The sequence below is a fragment of the Echinops telfairi genome, unplaced genomic scaffold (assembly GCF_000313985.2).
Source record: "Echinops telfairi isolate 266 unplaced genomic scaffold, ASM31398v2 ScPeMD7_7424;HRSCAF=8462, whole genome shotgun sequence".
In the NCBI taxonomy this organism is placed as follows: domain Eukaryota; kingdom Metazoa; phylum Chordata; class Mammalia; order Afrosoricida; family Tenrecidae; genus Echinops; species Echinops telfairi.
Window position 1 is genome coordinate 66,450,618 of NW_022111324.1, and position 18,918 is coordinate 66,469,535.

Here is an 18,918-nt window from a genome sequence, read left to right on the forward strand (position 1 = left end):
GATTCCCCACCCACTGCTGTGTAATTTCTGTGTGATGGTCTATAAATGCTATTGGGTTGCTTCATCTAAGAGACCTTCACACAAAGGATTCCTTCATCCCTTAGACCTGTAAAAATGCATTTAGTTCTTTATGCACATGCAGTCAGCACAAAGGACCATCTGTAGAGAATGAAAAAAAAATTGAAACAATGGAGAATTATAAGGTGTTTTCATGGGGAAGAATGACTTTCTTCTGTGTGTGTGTACGTGTGTGTAGCTTGAAGGCATATCTGATGACATTTCCATCTAGGTCATTAAAGGTCATTTATACTGTACTTTTATCATAATTGCATGTGAATGTGTGCAATTTAGGCATATAGCTAAACATGTGATACTAAAGAGAAACTGTTTGATTTAGTGACATAATATAGACATCTGTGCTCCAAAGAGACTGTGCTTCTTTCTCCTCGAGTTGATGTGGGCTTCAGGGGAGTAGCCAGGGGAGGCTCTGGTGGAGTTCTCAGGAGGTATACATTACTTACTGCCTGCCTCTTAGAGAGGCAATTACAAAGGAGCCATGGCAATTACAGGACATAACAATTGTAGATGCAAGATAAGTGCTGGGTCTGTTGAGGCACTTCTGGAGAATAAACATCCCGTGTGTCCATTTGTTAGGTACCCGCGCAGTGACCCTGTTTTGATGAAGCATGTGGCAGATAACAGGAAGGGAGAGCTGCACGTGTGCCTTAGTAGAATAAAAGTGGTCTTTTCCAGTTCTGGCTCCAATTTCTATTATTTGGAAAATCCTTTTTGCCTTTTCTCATTTTTAGCTCTATAAATCTTCTTTCTAATTAACTAAGTACAGTGGGTGGGACAGAGGTCTCACCTGGCAGAAGAGCCAGATTTGATTCCTGGCTAAAGTGCTTCATGTACAACCACCACTTCTCCATCACTGGAGACACGTATTGCTATAGTGCGACACAGGTTTCAGCAATGCCTTAGGAATACAGGTTTGACAATCTGCTTCTGAAATCCTCGGGACCATATGGTCAAACCCACAAAGGATCATGGGAAGACACAGCATGGGGCACCTGTTTACGTGGCCATGCCTCAAAGACTGACTCCAAGGCTGCAAACAGCCAGTATAACCCAAACCAAACTTAGTGTCATCAAATGAACTCTCACTTGCAATGCCCCTGATAGGATTTCAAGGCTGTACATCTTTACAGGAGCCTCATCTTTCTCTCAAGGACCAGCTGGTGGGTTTGAAGCACAACCTCGTGGTTAGCAGCCCAATGCTTAACTCATAGCACCATCAGGGCTGCGGTGTTTATAAATGTATATTGAACTACATCCGAGGAGTCGAGCATGAAATGAAACGCATGACTAAATGAGGGCTCGGTGTGGTGCATTCAAGACAGTCATCAAATAGCGGCCCAACAAATGAGTGACTCTAGGACACTGCAAACCAATCACATTACATCTTTCACTGTGCCTAGCTTGTTGTTGTTATTAACGAGGAGGAAAAGCTCCTCCACTTTATTGAAAGCTTTCCAGGGTATGGATGTGGTGGACAGTCAGGAGTTGGAGAGTCAGCAATTCCTTCTGTGGATAAGCCAGAGCACATCCTCACCAGTGTCTTCTGTACGTTTTTCTCCATGAGAAAGACAATCAAGATAGTATCAGGAGCCCAACCCAGAGAGTCAGAAGCCTCCAGAAGTGAATCCATGGCAATAGTATTTCTAAACTGATATTGTCATCAACTATTGCAATTCTATTGTTTCTATTGTATACATTATACTACAGATTACTGTATTCTTCGATTAAAGGATGATAACCAACACCGAAGAAAGCAACTCAGGATCCAGCAACAGGTTCTGGGTTGGGCCCGGTGGTATTCAGCACTGTTACCACCAACTTGAGCAAAATCATCTGGATGGCCAGATGTTGATACTGTATGGCTAGGAAGGACACATATATGCTGAATAGGAGAATACAGATTCACAGATCTTCCCAAAGGTTAAAAATGCAGACCAAACGAAAGCATTCAAAATCAACAAGCAATATTACATGACTTGCATTGAGGCTCATGAAAAGAATTACCCAGCAGAGATGAGGTCAGCGATTCTCAGAGTACTCCCTACACCCGCAGCTCTGCATCACCTGGGAAGATGGTAGAAAAGCACGTTCCAGCCTCACCCTACGGGACCAGAGAGTCTGAGGTAGAGCCCCGCGCACTCTTTTAACAAGCCCGCCAAGAGTTTCTGACGCTACGGGAGTTGATACACTGGGCTAAGGAACCCAATCTTCTCTCCTTCCGTGTCTTTGTTTGTTTTGTCTTTATTCCATCTCATTCCAGAAAGGATTTGGGTTGGAAAATTTGACTTAACAGCACTTTGTGTGTAAGAGCAAAGTTCTGTTTTATAAAACGCTTAATATGGCTCAATGGTATGATGCAGCTAGTGCCAAAATAGTTTTCACTAATTCTCGTGACCAGCACAAGAGCAGCAGAATCCACTCTCCTCCCCGTGGGCAGAACATGCTGTATGTGTATCTTCTGCTTACACTGGTAGGCCATATCTGGCCTTCGTCGAGAAATCCGTTTAAGAGGGGCAGTGCAAGGGGACCAGACGGGAATGGTGAAGCTTGCCTTAGAGGAAACAATTGAGTGAAGTGACCTTCTGATGTTGGAAGCTTGACACAGTAACAAAGGAGGATCATTTTCCACCTGGCTCCAGAGAGCAACATATGCATTGGAAAGCCTTCTCCATTGATCTTCAAAGGAAAGCATCGGTCCATCGTCTTCCAACGGGATTTTGGTAATTCACCTAAGCACTTCAGACGTCTTTCCCTTCATCTGCAGTGTGAATAATAGGCCCAGGAGACTCAGGCCACGTGAAGACTAAAACATGTGCAAACAATTAAGTATTCGAAAAACCATAATGGATTGTAAAACTATGTACAATAGACTATTATTAGCCAAGACTAATCCACTGCCATCAAGTCAATTCCAACTGATGATTGCCAATGTAGGTCAAGTTAAACTGTGTTCCAAAGGGGTTCTTATGACTATGATCTTTCAGAAGCAGGCCTTTCTTCTGGGGCACGTCTGGGTGGGTTTGAACTGCCAACCTTGCCATTAGTAGTGGAATACTTAGCTGATTGTGTCACCCAGGAATGACTTAGCTAAGGTTCTCTGATGCAAGATTTTAAGTTCAATGGAAAGAATAATTCCAACGACTTGACCATAAGGCGACCTTCCTCTCTATCACGAGAACTCTTCAGACAAAGATACAGATGTTTGAGAATGAATTGTACTAGAACAGAGTAGATGGCCTGTAAATGCCTTTCCCCATTATAAGCATAATTGGCAAGCAACATGAGCACAACCTCCTTCTATATTTTCTATCATATTATTTTATGATTTTATGGCTGTCTTTCCTCAAGGGAATACGGGTGATGGAGCAGAACTGCTCCACGAGGGGTCTAGGTCTGTGTGAATCTTTACAAAAGTGGACTGTCACGTCGTTCAGCCTCAGCACAGCTGCAGGGTTCGAACCAACACCTTTGTGGTTATAACAGCAGACCACTTAACCACTGCACTATCAGGACTCCTTGGTGTATGCTAGAGAGTAACTTTCCAGCAAGGAGCTAGGGAGAGCAGAGGCTAAAACAGGATGGGAAGTTGATGGATCTGGTCACTTTTTGTCTAAGCTTTTCAATTTAAGGAAGTCCCATGAGATAATAGCAGCAGGTTGATTTTTCCATGCCTTCAGGTTTAATTTGATGTGGGAGATAATGGAAGATAAATGCCGAGTGAGGAGTTTGTGCCTATTCTTAAGAAGAACATACCCTTCATGTTAAGATTTGAGACTTTAAGATGTGATTAGGAGGCTCTCTAGCTCGTTATGTAACAAAATCATGACGCTGCAGGAGGAGTACTTTTTTTGGTAGCATCATTCATCCTTGTCAGCAACCCAAATGATTAAAGGTTTGGGAAAGTGCCTCTCTAAATATGGGCTAAAGTAACTGGGTTTATTTAGCTTAGAGATGGAACGAGCCTGAGATGAGGGGGTCTTAATAGTAGTCTCTAAGAATACAGGGATATTCTACTAGTGATAAAAGACGGCTGCTTCCTGTTCCCAGTGAGGACTGGGTAAGGAACAAGGGTGGTAAATCCCAGCAAGTGGGTTAAAGAATTCGTTGACCGTACAGTTCAAGACAACAAATCCGTAGGACAAAAGTTATTTCTCTCTTTCAGAATTGTATAACTAGCCAGTCTGTTCTTGGTCTAGGGGACCTTTCACCCATGTGGTAGTATGGAGTTATCTATTGTGGGAGCTGACCAGTGACTTGCAGTCAAAGGCCTGCTCCCTTCATTTCCTAATGTGATTTTAAAGACAAGCAGCTTCAGAGTCTCGTTGGCTCTCTGTTCTGTTGTTAAAGTGAAATCATCTCAATTTACACCTTCACTATGAGGAAAGGAATTTCCACAGATTTTCCTGTTTATATTTATCTGCCCACTGGACTGTGGCACCTGTTGCTATCGATTTGATCTCAACTTATATCCACCTTAGAGAACTTCTCCAGAGGATTTTGAAAGCTGCCAAGCTTTACTGAAGCAGAAGAATACATATTTTTCCCACAGAGAAGCTGGTGGGTTTGGACCACTGACCTTTCAGTTAGCACTTTAAATACTGCACCATCAGAGCTCCTTGTAGAAAGAGATAGAGGCAAATGATAATCCAGCTCATTCCTCCCATGCTCTCAGCCTTCAAAAGCCCTGCCTGTGAGATCACAAGGTGTCAACAGGATTGGGTAACAGGCATCAGAAGACCAAAACAAACAAACAAGAAAAAAACAAACCGTATTGTTGAGAACAGGGGGGTTGGAGCAGAGACCCCCAAACCCATTTGTAGTCAATGGGATACCCCCTCACCGAAGGGTCACAAGGAGGGGCTGAGTCAACCAGGGTGCAATAGAGCACAGATGTGCACAATAGAACACAGTGTCCCTCTGGTTCCTTGAGGCTTCTTCACCCCTACTATCATGACCCCAGTCCTACCCTTCACTTCCGCTAGACTGGAGCATGTGCACAAGTACAGATAAGAGATAACAGCTTACAACACATGGATTCCAGGAACAGGAATGGGAGTAGCGATACCAGGAGGATAGGGGGAGGTAGGGAGAGGAGGGAAAGAAGCGGAAACTGATCGTGATGATCTACATATAACTGCACCTTCCCCCTCCGCCAACCCAGGGAGACAAACAACAGAAACCATGGGGCAAGGGAGACAGAGGTCAGTGTAAGATATGAAAATAATAATAATAATTAATAATTTTTCATATATCATTTATTGGGGGCTCTTACAACAATCCATACATCAGTTGTATCAAGCATATTTGTACATAAGTTGCCACCATCATTAAAAATTTTTTTAATTAAATAGTGTCTTTGGGGGCTCTTACATCCCTTATCACAATCCATACATTCATCCATTGTGTCAAATGTCTGGGATCTTAAAGGCTTGAAGATAAACAAGTGGCCATCTAGCGGAGAAGCAACAAAGCCCACATGGAATGGAAGAAGCACAGCAGTCTGTGTGATCTGGAGATGTTGATGGGATCAGGTATCAGGCATTTAAGACCCAGAACAAAATCATACCCCATGTGAATGGGACCGTTGTGGAGTAGACAACTGGACATCTACTTACAGAAAGAAGGGTCACAAGGAAGAGATGAGCCAGTCAGGCTGCAGTATAACACCAATGAAACACACAACTTTCCTCTAGTTCTTTAATGCTTCCTTCCCCCCATTATCATGACTTCAGTTTTACCGTACAAATCAGGTTAGATCAGAACATGCACACTGCTACTGATAAGAGCCCACACACAGGGAATCCAGGATAGATGAAACCCTCAGGGCCAAAAATGAGAGCAGAGATACCAGGAGGATTAGGGGAGGGTGGGGGGAGAAAGGGGGAATCAATCACGAGGATCAACATATAACCTCCTCCCAGGGGGACGAACAATGGAAAAGTGGGTGAAGGGCAACAGAGGATGATATAAGATATGAAAATAATAATCTATAACTTATCAAGCGTTCAGGAGGGAGGACAGGCAGGGGAAGGAGGGGAAAAATGAGCTGGTATCAGGGGCTCAAGTAGAAAGAAAATGCTTTGAAAATGATGATGGCAGCATGCGTGCAAATGTGCTTGACATGATGGATGTGTGGATTGTAATAATTTATAATTTATGAAGGGGTCATGAGGGTGGTGGGGAGGGAGGGAGAAAAGAGGAGCTAATAGTAAGGGTTTAATAGGAAGTAAATGTTTAGAAAATGATGATGGCAACATTTGTACAAATATGCTCGATATGATTGACGTGTGGATTGTGATCTCAAACACCAAACCAAACACACAGCAACCCTGATGTTGGCATTAGGACATGACTCGGGGTTGCTTTGGACCTTCTCTCCACACTGGTTCCTGGGAAGTGATGGAGAAAGTTACTTAGCCTCCCTCAGTTTTTGTTTCCTTAATCTAAAATGGGGGGCTGGTGGACAATAGCACATATCAAGTCAATGTGCCTAACTCTCAAGTCATGCTAATTTACTTCCTTTATTTCACAAAGATCATCTTTTGTTGGTGGTACAGTCACAATTACTTATAGATTCTCTTCATCTAGTTAGTTGAACGTTAGGGATAGGGGTATAGAATTTGTCTAAAATTTAGGAGGGGACCCACAGAGCCCAGTGGTATGAAATATCCTTCCTTTTCTACATTTACTTAATCCAGAAAATGTCTGCTCTAGTGCCAAGAGTTCCAGGAAGCATTGGAGGCCAAATTACCTGCAACAAATCACAAAAGGAAAGTGCTTTTTAGAATCAATGGAAAGATATAGATTTTTGTCTTATGAGGCCTAGAGGAGAATTAATAAATCTTCTAAATGTTCATTTAATACGTATTGATTGAGTAGAGTGCTGTTCTTTGAAATGATATCAAATTGAAGGCAAATCCTTACCCTGGGGAAGTTAATGAACGTTTTGGAGAGACCAAACTTATAGGCACGAAGCAACCACAGAATAGTTAGATGGATAACAGGAAGGGCAGTGTAAAACAGTAGGGCTTAAGCCCCAAAGTACTGAGGAAAGACAGGATACAGGGTTTGAGTAAGGATTTAATGCTGCTGCAGGAGACTTGGTGTTGTGGTTTGACTGATTCATGCAGCGCTATCATTTAAAGACAGAATCAAAACAAAACAAACGAGCATGTTCACCTCCGGTAGAAATCTGAGAGCGTGCTGCAGTCGCTTTTTATGTATTTACAGTGAAAGCAGCCTCCTGAGGTCTTCCGTCTTCAGGCTACTTCGCTTTCAGACTCTCCTCTGCACGCAGTGCCAGGCGGCCCCGCCCCAAATGCACTCTTTGTCTGTGGGCTATGGAATGCCTTTATACATCATAACAAGTCATGCTGGGAGCGAAAGTCACAGCTAGAGGTTCTCCTCAAAAGCTGAGGCATGGCAAGCATTTTCATGTCATCGAAATTAGCACTGAAGTTAGAAGTCCTTTCTCTCTGTCGTAGAAGGAGATTTATAATTCATGGTTGTCACTGAATTATGTCACTGGGTGAACATGGGCTCTCTGAACTGGGCTTCTCCTCTTGAGCCTCCCCACATCCTAGCTCCTCAAATTGAATACATAGGAAAGCAGAGTAACACAACCATTAACTTAATAGCATAGAATTTATGGTTGAAATCATGCACAGCTTATGTGAGCAAAGTAAAATCATTACTGTTGCTTTTCTTTAGACACTTGGCTCTATGGCTCCTGTCACCTTTATCTTAACTTGCTGCTGATTTAGTAGACATATTTTCATGGCAAATGGGCTGGTGGTATGTTTTGTAGGCATGAGACCCTGCTGTGGAGATGACAATGCAGACTAGAGTGGAGCGAAATTAGGACAGTGGATCAGGACACACTTCATGGCTTTGGCTTAGTCATGCTGTCATTATGCCAACTGAGCATTTCCCCTTGCTCTTTCCCCCTTCTAGATTCTGAAATCCAAAGATCTAACATCCCCAACTCAGCGCTACATCGACAGCAAAGTGGTGAAAACCAGAGCTGAAGGCGAATGGCTCTCCTTTGATGTAACCGAGGCTGTGCACGAATGGCTTCACCATAAAGGTTACCAACCACACTTCTGTTTTCCATCCTGGATAGCCCGTGATCCTAAGTTATTGCATGTTGATTGTATAGACACACACCCACACAACAATGACCTCCTTGACTTCATATTTTCCAGACAGGAACTTGGGATTTAAAATAAGTTTGCACTGTCCATGCTGTACCTTTGTACCATCCAACAATTACATCATCCCAAATAAAAGTGAAGAACTAGAAGCAAGATTTGCAGGTAATTAAAACTTGATCCTAAACGGACATGAAGAAAAGAGCATAGTTTGAGTTGATCGTTTCAGAGGGGAGGAAGCCAGTTTGCATGTGGAAGTGGGATTGTTTGGGGAGGCTTGGAGGATTTCCTTTGGGCAAAAATATAGTTAGGGAAGGAAATATGAGATTGGGAAGGGCTGTAAAAAAGGGATTGAGTCCCAGTTTATAATGATCAATGTCCGTGGTAAACTTGGTCAATATTAACTTACTGACTTATTAACCCTCCATTAAATTATCAATAGTCAGTGAAACCTTTTTCTCTTCATATAAGCAATTCAAATGTACACTTCTGCAGGCAAGGTAATCCATTGGTGATCTTGCAAACTCAGTGTCAGGGACACTAGACTGTGTCTCACAAGAGAAGGAAGCCCCTCTTTCACCTCAGCCTCCATCATTACATTACACTGACATGTACCGAAACAGTCCACCGTTTCCAGCTTGTGCTCAATATCTGAAGGAGCTTCCTCACCAACCTGTGATCATACACACAACAAGATTTGGATTTCCCTCTCCCCTTGCTCCCATTTATTGAATTCCCAAAGGTCAGGAAGATGCCAAGGGTGCAAGTCGCTTCTCATATTAGATCATTAGTCTGTGACGTGTAGAAGGGGCGAAGGATTCTGTGCCATGTGGCCAATGTAGTATCGGCTCTGCACTGTCAAGTCAGGGAGTGGGTTCCCTCCCCCTTAACTCACACCGCCGGGGACCTCCATCCACTTTCAAAGGACCACAGTGGCCCTCGCACATAGAAAAACACTCCCAGAGGGCTAGAGATTTATTTCAGTCTCTAACCTAGTCATGATTCTCTCATGTGTGGGGGTTAAATGCTTAAACCGGCAGTCTCTTGAGCATGCTCTGGAGAGCTCGAGTTTCTAAATCAGATGGAATCAGGAAAGTGTTGAGGACACCATAAAATAAATGAAAAAGCCCTTTCTTCACAGTTTCCCCAAATAGCAGTCGGTGAGTGTGACTGCTATTGCACTTGAACCCAATTCACTGCCATTTAGTGGGCATCTCGGCGTATGCTCTTTAGGGAATACTTTTGACTTGCGCCATCTCAGGAAGACTGTGAGCCAGCAGGGTGACGAGGCGTGTTCTATTGGCATGCCTTCACTGGTGCAGGGGAAAACATAGCCTAAACTGTAGATTCCCAAACTGATTTGGCCTACCAATCCCCTTTTCAGAAAAAAATTTACTCAGTGCCCCACTCTGGCAATTAAAATATTTTGTACTGCTGTCCATCATCTAGGATAAAGTGTAGGTATCTGTTTTGGCAGCGCCTCCTGGATTGTTCTAGGATCCCCAGGTGGCAGTGTTGACTACTTCTGGAAACACTGACCAAATATCGGCTAAAGTATTGCTCAAATATTGACTAAACTAAACTGCCTAGATTGCCTTAGAACCCATGGGAGGGCAACTGATGGCAACAATAAGGTTGCCCTCGGGCTCCAGGCCAAAGACTTACCCTGCCGTGATTTTGAGTACCAGCCAGCACTTCCTTTGACATGGACTGTCTTTCTGACCATTGAGAAGTGTCATTTGTCTCTTGTGGTAGTCCTCTTTTACCATATGTATTTCCATGGGGACAGTGGGAGCAGGGGAGCGGGGTGGTTGACAATAACCAGCTGATGCTGCTCGGGTGGTCATCACTGTTATTTGTGACAATATGCAAAAGAAAAAATATATATATAGCTGATGATTTTTGATGAAGATAAGGCTAAATGTTTATTACCCAAATGCATTTTTTCAAGGTATTGATGGCACCTCCACATATACCAGTGGTGATCAGAAAACTATAAAGTCCACTAGGAAAAAAACCAGTGGGAAGACCCCCCATCTCCTGCTAATGTTATTGCCCTCCTACAGACTTGAGGCTCAACAGTCCAACCGACGGAAGAAGCGCGCCCTGGATGCTGCCTACTGCTTTAGGTAAAGGCATGGTTTCTGCTAACGGCTTTTGCCCTCTCTTGTGATACATATTGTCTAGGATGGGAACATGTGTATTCCAATTCCAGCCAGGTTTGGGAGAAGTTAGCTATCATTATCTCATAACATCTTCTCTTCCAGAGGCTTAAAACAATTATTTCTGTGTTGGTTTCACCAGCTCTTTATGGTCCCTATGGCCCATTACTAATTGAAAGGTTAGCAGTTCGAGCCTACCAGGTGATGCCAGAGAAGAAAAAGCCTAGGGAGCTGCTTCCTTGAAGATGGTGGCCTTGATAACTCTGTGGAACAGTTCTGCTTTGTAGCACAGGGATCGCCATGAGTCAGCATGACCTCAGTGGCAACTAACCACAGAAACTCCTGTGCTCCTCGGTAATGACTCAACTATGAAGGGGATGGGAGGGGTGGACATGAGCTCCTTGCATCCCTCGAATTTCTCTCTTAAATCTTCTAGCTGAAGAAGAGAAAGCTATTTGCTGCCTCCGAGCAATTGAAAGTTTCTTTGAAGTGCTTGATAGCAGCTCCTTAATTAAGGGGAGACTGCACTATCTGGATGAAGCATTTTCCCTCACTTTAGCATGCCCCCATCAGACCCCTCTCACAGAACCAGAGCCAAATAGGAGAGGAGCGGGGGTTCCGAACGAGGAGAATCTCCTTTCCATTCCAGTGAGAATGTATGGTGGGAGAGTGCGACTGTTTCCCATGGATTCCTAGAGATTGAATCCTTTTCCATGGATTCAAGTTTGGTAGCAGGAGGACCCCTTTTTTGAGACTTATGGGGTAGTGGAGATCCCTGGTGATGCACATGGTTAACATTTGGCTGATAGCCCAAAGGTTGTAGGTTCTAGTCTACTCAAAGAAAGCCCAGAAGAAAAGCCCGGTGATCTACTTTGGGGGAAAGCAGCCATTGGAAATGCTAGGGAGAACAGTTCTGTTCTGGTCCACATGCAGTGGCCATGAGTCCGAATGTATTCAATGGCAACTGGTATGGGCCATCGCTAAAAAAATACCTAAGATGTCAGAGTTGAGGAATACAATGGCCAATCATGGCTGCCACTGGCCTACTTAGGATGACTCCATCGTTTCTACAGCTCTAGCTCATTCCCAGATCAAGGAACCTGGGGTGAAAGAATAAGATTTAGTCTCAAAGAAAAAGGCCTAAGCTAGTTCTTCAAGTACAGTTACTGTACTTCATTCATTTTTCTATTTGAAAAAAAGTGTTGGTAATAATTTTCTATTTGATAATAAAGGTTTGATGGCAAGACTTCTCAGTGCTGAGCAAAAATGACTTGCTCTCTTGCAGCCTTCTCTCTGCTTATATTTGTTTCTTTGAGAGTAAACGTTTGACTCTCCAGGTCTCAGGCACATATACTGAGACATAGAGCTCATGAGGGAAGCCTCTCTGGTGAATTACCATGGTTTCTTATCATGAAAGTCACTGAAGCCCATCAAAGCTTGACCTATAAAACATACTTAGGAGATGTTGGTTGAATTAATGAATGAGTTATTTTTCCAGATTGAGGTGAAGGGGGAAACCAGGTTTAAAGTCTTCAATGTTATTTCTTCTAACAGTAATGTGCAGGATAATTGCTGCCTACGTCCACTTTACATTGATTTCAAGAGGGATCTTGGGTGGAAGTGGATCCACGAGCCTAAAGGGTACAATGCTAACTTCTGTGCTGGTGCGTGCCCCTATTTGTGGAGTTCAGACACTCAGCACAGTAGGGTAAGTATTTCTCAAACTTGTCCTTCCTATTCTCAGGTCCTGTTGCTCCTGTTTCCAAGTGAATTCAAATGAGGATGGTTCCCTTTCATGATCATGTGTGACTAGATGGTAGATAAATTATTTTGAACGATGAAGAAGAATTTAAGCTGAAGATAGTATTAGAAAGTAGCACCAATCAATTTGAAACACTAAGTCTTGCTTTCCCAATTAGATTCTTAGCAACTTGACTCATTTTCCCCCTCCTCGCTTTATATTTTTAACACCTGTAAGCATGAATAGGTAGCCAGTAAATCAGTAATAACAACAACCTTGGAATGAATCAGACGATTCAGATGTGAAGGGATGTGGGTTTCCATGGTTAAAAAAACAAACAAACAAAAAACCAAAATAGTTATTGCTACATAAGGAACTATCATATTAAGAAGAGCACACATGACTTAAATTGATGCTTTATTTTGAGATTTACTGCTGTATGACTATAAAAGGCAAGTTGACATCTCTGAACCTGAATTTCTTATCGGGAGAAAGGAATGTATATATTAAAAATTATCTTTAAAATAACAGCCTGAAATAAAAAATAAAATAACAGCCTGAAAGTGGATGTGAAGAATGAAATACGATACGCATGAAAGAGTCTTCTTCAGTAATTTGAAGATTAATATAAAAATATTTTAGTATACCCCAAACAAATGAGAATCTGAATATTTTATCAAGTGACTCAAATCAGAATAGAGGGCTAATTCTGAAGGCAAGTTCTTGATTGTACGTTACAAGTTCCCAGCTTAGATCCACCAACACTTGTCCAATATAATAATGGTGGATTCCACATGTGTTGCAAATGGTTAATGTGCTTGGCTGCTAACTGAAAAGTTGTGAGTTCTTGTTCCCCCAGAGGACCCTCAGAATAAAGACCTGGTTACCTACTTTAGAAAAATTAGCCATTGAAAACCCGATGGACCAAAGTTGTCCTTTGACACACATGGTGTCATCAAGAGTTAAAATAAATTCAACAACAACTTAAAAAATCTTTTTTAACTGTATTAGAAAAGTCCTGGGGGTGCAATGGGTTTGAAACAAGTATCTGTTAACTTAAACATGGCAACCTGCTAACCAAGATTACAGCCTAGGAAACCTTATGGGACAATATAGGGTCACAATGATGTGGGATCTACTCAACAACATACAATAATAACAGTGGCATTGTGTTGTGTGTATTCATGTGGAATTTAGGGGTGGGTAGGCCTTTGTAAGTTATCTTATCGAAACCTTTCATGTTTTCAAAGACATGGGGGTCTGGAGAATATAGATCACTTGTCCAAGATCAATCAGAAAATTGGTGACCAAAAAAAAAAGACCCTGATAACAAAATAGGTTATTCTTTGGGTGACGAACCACAGGTCAGCAGTTCGAACCCACCAGGAGCACCACAGGAGAAAGTTGAGGCTCTCTTTGCCCATAAAGACTTACAGTCCCAGAAACGCTTGACGGGTTACTGCAAGTCAGAAGTGACTTGAAGGCAGTGGGCTTGAGTGGGTTGCTTTGTAACCAGGACTTTATTTCCTGCGACTCGCTGATGTTTATCCTGAATTGTGGCCATACATTGGGGTTTCTTTTCTGTTCTTGATTAGACCTCTGTAAATCTCCCTATTAGAGAGGCATTAGAAATTTTGCCTTCACTGCAGGGTAGGAAAATGAATCTGCTGCCAGAAAGCTCACATAATGCGCTCAGCCAAATTCAGGAGCTCGGGGGTTATCCTTTATTTTGGACAATCTGTATTCTAGAATTCCTGTTTTATTCACATGAAAAATCATGTGCTAGTGAAATATGAAGTGTATTTATTTATAAGTGCCTACATATGCTGGACTTTAAATTGACAAATATGGCTCCCCTTCCTTCATCTGTTTTCCCAACTCCCCTGTAGACTTGGCACTGTGGGGTAACCACGTGCTTGGCCATGTGAGAGGTGCTTGCTCTTGCCGCTCCCTTTGTCTGGGCTCTCTGGCTCGGCTGTCTCTTCTGGGCAGTGTCAGCAGTAGCCGTAATGCGGGCAAGGCCTGGTTGCCAAGTCGAAACATAATTCTCTTCCCTGATACACAGAGGGAGTGTGTGAAGCCTGAGACCGTGCTTGTTTTTCAGGGAGAGAGGAAGAATAACTGTCATGGTCACAAATATGTGGTTTGGACAGTTCCCCAAGAAGCCAGAGGTAGCTTAATAAAGTAGTCAGTGTTGCTGCGCTGAACAGATCTTCTGTCTTACGTTTTTTTTAAAATTGCTATGAATTTCGAGGAAAAGAGCATTTTGCTGTTTGACTAACGCATTAATGGCATCCTTGGAAATGTCTCTGTATCATCAGTGGTAACCTACATACTTCCACTGGCAAAAGTCACACACCCCTTTGATAAAGCATGGAGTCAAAGGTACAAGACCGATAAAATTTTTCTACATTTTCCTTGAAGATCGGCCATCCACTCCTCTAACTCAGCCATGACCAGTTACCATATAGAAAGCGTAAGGAAGGGTTTCTTAGTATTGTTGCTGTTGCTTGTACGCAATGTGTAGGAGCTGATTAATAATATAGATTGCTTTCAAAATGTTTAATAGTTTTATTGACATATAATTCATACACCGTGTAATTCCGTGGTTTCATTAAACACGTTAAAAAGAGTCAGCACTACAATCAGTTTAAGAACATTTTCTTCATTCTTGAATTCATTATTATTAGCTCCCCTGCCCTGCCAACCTCCCCTGCCATCCCCCTAAGAAACCAATAATCCAGTTACCATCTCTATAGATTTTCCAATCTTGGATTTCATCTAAAGAAAAGAAATACAACTCTACTCAACAACAATAACAAAATCAAACATAAACACCTAAATCTAAAAGAGAGCAGGAAATAATAAAAGCTTGAACAAATTTAAATTGAGTCAAAAGGGAGAGCAAACGATGTGCTTAAATGTGAACCTAACTGCATCAGCATGAGTCCACTTTCCTACACACTCTGTCTGACAGCGAGGCTAGTCCCCACCCCTGGAGCATAGACGGCCTTTGACGCCCACCTTTATCATCATTGTATTAATGGAGTAAACATAAAGAAAAGACTTTTCTCAGTAACATTCAAACTTTTCTAATGAAAATTCAGGTGACATTAATTGGCCTGAAACGATACTTAGAATAGACAGAGTCTTCATGGAAGAAAAGTGGCTGTTTTGAAACGCATGCTGTTGTCATTCGGTGCCACAGAGTAGTTCCAACCCATAGCAACCCTGTGCCAAAAGGGGACTGAAACACCACCTCGTTCTGCACCATCCTCACAATCGTTCCTCTGCCTGAGCTCATGGTTACAGCCACTGTGCCAACCCATCTCCTTCAGGGCCTTCCTCTTTTTTATTGCCCCTCCCCCACTCCGGGTTACTTTTCATACATAAGGGAAACTAAAGCCCCGATTAGTCAAAATTTGGATTCATCTGCTACCCATATATTCATTACCTCACCTAGCACCAAAACTTGTCGAGAGAGATTTACTAGGGCTATGACGTAAAGTCGTCTCCTGAGTCCCTGACCTCAAGAGAACTCTTACTGACAGTAGGATATAAAAATGTACAGCTGCTTTCCCCTTATCAGCATGGTTTGGTTCCAAAGATCAGATCATTATGTGAAAATTGGCCTGATGCAAAATTGGAAGAGAGCATCAGATTAGGAAATGGAGGATGACTACATCACTACATAACAGCCAAGTGGCATCATTACATGACTGCCAAACCACTAAGAATCATGGCCCACAGGCAAGTTCCCACATAACCTTAATCATCACAGCCAGGATTACTCTTCCCCAGCATACCAGCATTCATTTCTACCAAGTGTATATCTTTAATGAACCAAATAGCCCTGGTCTTTTATTATTATTATTATAAATTAAAATTTTCAGATAATGAGATAGTTGATAAGTGAGGACAGATGTTTAACTGTGAACCAATTTAAGTTACAAAGAAGGGTAGAAACAAGAGGATCACATTTGACAGGATCACACTTGGTTATTGAAAGGATCACATTTTATGAGGAACCGGGGAAGGAAGTATATGCCGCGTATCAGTGAGCATAGTCAAGGGACTTTTGAAAGCTTTGGGACATCTGTTGAATGAGCAATTTTTGCCCACCCGTACTTTTGCAGGATCCGTTTACTTACAATGTACAAGAAAAGGATTCAGTGTGAAAGTGCTCAGTTCAAGGACCGCTAGAGACAACTAGGCATTTACCTTGATGTGGAATTCAGGAAAGCAAGATTCAAACCCCCAAGTAATTCAGATGGTCTCCTCTGTGCTAGGAGGCTCCCAGGTGGTATGGGACTTCTAACATAACATCACAGAAGAGGGATCTGCAACCTACTTTGTAAAGGTTACAACCAAGGAAACCCTGGGACCTCTACCCTGGGTAACACTTGAGAGTCATCATGAGTCAGAATTGACCAGTCAGACCGCAGCATGCTTGATTTGGGTTTGGCACTCAGTGCTGTGGATGATAAGATATTAATAAGGAATCGGTTTTTTTAAATAATTGCTTTTGTTTCTTTGTCTTAGTCTTTCCCTAAGTTCTCTCTCCTGTGTGTGATTTTTCAGGTTCTTGGCTTATATAACAGCATAAATCCAGAAGCATCTGCTTCTCCTTGCTGTGTGTCCCAGGATTTAGAACCACTCACAATTCTCTACTATGTTGGCAAAACCCCCAAGATTGAGCAACTCTCTAACATGATCGTGAAGTCGTGCAAATGCAGCTAAAATTCTTGGAAGAGTGTCCAGATGAGAATGACAATGACGACGATGAAAACAATGACAGTGTCGGTGTTGGATCAAGGAGACATAAGAGAGCCTCGACTCATCAGTGTCACAAAATGGTTTTTAATAGAAAAAGCGGTACTAGTTCAAACATGTTGGAAGTTTGTGTTCTGTTTGTTAAAACTGGCATCTGAAACAACCACAACAAAGGGGAAGGCCTTATTCTACGCTTCACCTACTCTGTAAGCGAGAGAGACAAGAAGCAAAACCTTTTGCTTTTTTAAGAAAAAATAAATAAACACTGGAAGAATTTGTTAGTGTTAATTATGTGAAAGAAAGCAAACAAACAAAAACCACGGAAAATCCCATTAAGTGGAGTTGCTGTACGCACCGATCCTTTCCCACGCCTCACTTGACTGTTCTGTATTGCTATGCAATAGGCACCCTTCCTGTTCTTACTCTTAGAGTTCACAGTGAGTTATTTATTGTGCGTTACTATATATAATGAACATTTCATTACCCTTGGAAAATAAAACAGGTGTATAAAGTGGAGACCAAATGCGTTGCCAGAAACTCATGGATGGCTTAAGGAACTTGAACTCAAATACGCCAGAAAAAAAAAAGAGGTCACACACATTAATGGAATAAAAAACCAAGTGAGTTATTGTATGACCAAGCAAGTCTGCATTATGATAAAGACCCTGAAAATACATATGATGTACCATCTGCCTAAGGAAACATCTTGTAAGGTTCAAAAACTGAAAAGCCTGTTAATAAAGGAAACTTTCAATGAGAATAAGTCTGTAGGATTTTTTTTTCCTTTTTAATTGTAAATGGCTCTTTTTGTCAGTTTAGTAAAAACCAGTGAAATGTTGAATTGTTTTTAACATGTACTGGTCTACTTTAGACCCGCAAGTATTGCTACAGAGCTATGCTATAGGTCCCCCCCTTCATTTTGGTGTATGTAACTATGTCTATATTATTACAGTAGATGGGTGTAGAGTCAGCATAATTGGAAATACATCTGCAGGTCTCTTTTGCAGATTATTAAATCAAAACATTGACTGCTTTATGTGTAGTGAATAAATTTTCACCATATTTTTTACATTCTGTAAGAATGTCAACTCTGATTAGATTTGACTTCCATTTGTAAATTGGACTTCAATATGGGTTCTTTTTAGTGATCACTCAGAATCATGGGTCTCAGAACAGGACTTTTGAGTAAATTCTCTATAATGAGTTGCACTACAAATACATGTTGTACTTGCTTGACTTGTGCTGTATGTATTGTCCATTATTATGACATAAGCTACCTGAATCCACCTGTTCTTTTATTTTTTTATTATTTCTTTCTCTTAACAAAATGATAGATTCAATTTCAGTAGTCTTCCTATGTTTTTTAAGCATCATCACTAAGCAATTCCAACTTGAAACGTTTTTTGTTTTAGGAGAATGAGAATGTTATCGATACATAGACGATTGATGGTTTCAGTTTTAGCAAAAACCAGGATCTGTCTGAAACTAAGAATATTGAAGAAAAAGATTTCTCTAATTAGGATGAATCCGTCTTCTCATCACAGAATTCCGTGCTTATGAAAAAGAAGACGGTTCAGAGCAACAAACATCTTTTGCTTTAATTTCCGCGTTTAGTGCCCAGGAGTGGGAGCATAATATGATCTGCATTTCAGTTTACTTTTTTTTTTAAGGGAATTAAAAGTGTGGCCCATGAATCATTCATTTTATTTTGTAGAAGTCTAAAGGTTTTTCTAGATATACTTTGAAGGATGAAAAAGCTTAAGCCACGTTCTCCCATTGTCAACTATTTTCTCTCCACAGACTGAGTATTATCCACATCTGAGGTTTGAATTTATCTTTCTAGTAAATTCTTTGCCACATCAGGGGAGAGAGAGTGCTGTATAATGGGATTCATAGGATATGTCAGTTTTGTCAAGTAACTCACTTTTGTATTTCGCTTTCAGAGAAAGACAAATAGGTAAAAAATAAAAGGTTGCAATATCTTCAGTTTTACTTAAAGAGCAGCACAGTGAGG

At 41.6% G+C, this 18,918-nt stretch overlaps 1 protein-coding gene across 2 annotated transcripts in view; it reads left to right on the top strand.

Annotated features, from left to right (window-relative positions):
- TGFB2 (transforming growth factor beta 2) overlaps nt 1-17,664 on the top strand; it is a 100,914-nt gene extending 83,250 nt beyond the window's left edge. For both annotated transcript variants that reach the window (XM_004699902.2, XM_004699903.2), the window contains 5 exons: nt 8,032-8,164; nt 8,283-8,393; nt 10,180-10,357; nt 11,945-12,098; nt 16,713-17,664. In XM_004699902.2, coding sequence (XP_004699959.1) covers nt 8,032-8,164; nt 8,283-8,393; nt 10,180-10,357; nt 11,945-12,098; nt 16,713-16,871 — 735 coding nt within the window. In that variant the 3' untranslated portion in view covers nt 16,872-17,664. The remainder of the gene's footprint in view (nt 1-8,031; nt 8,165-8,282; nt 8,394-10,179; nt 10,358-11,944; nt 12,099-16,712) is intronic.
- The last annotated feature ends 1,254 nt before the right edge of the window (nt 17,665-18,918 follow it).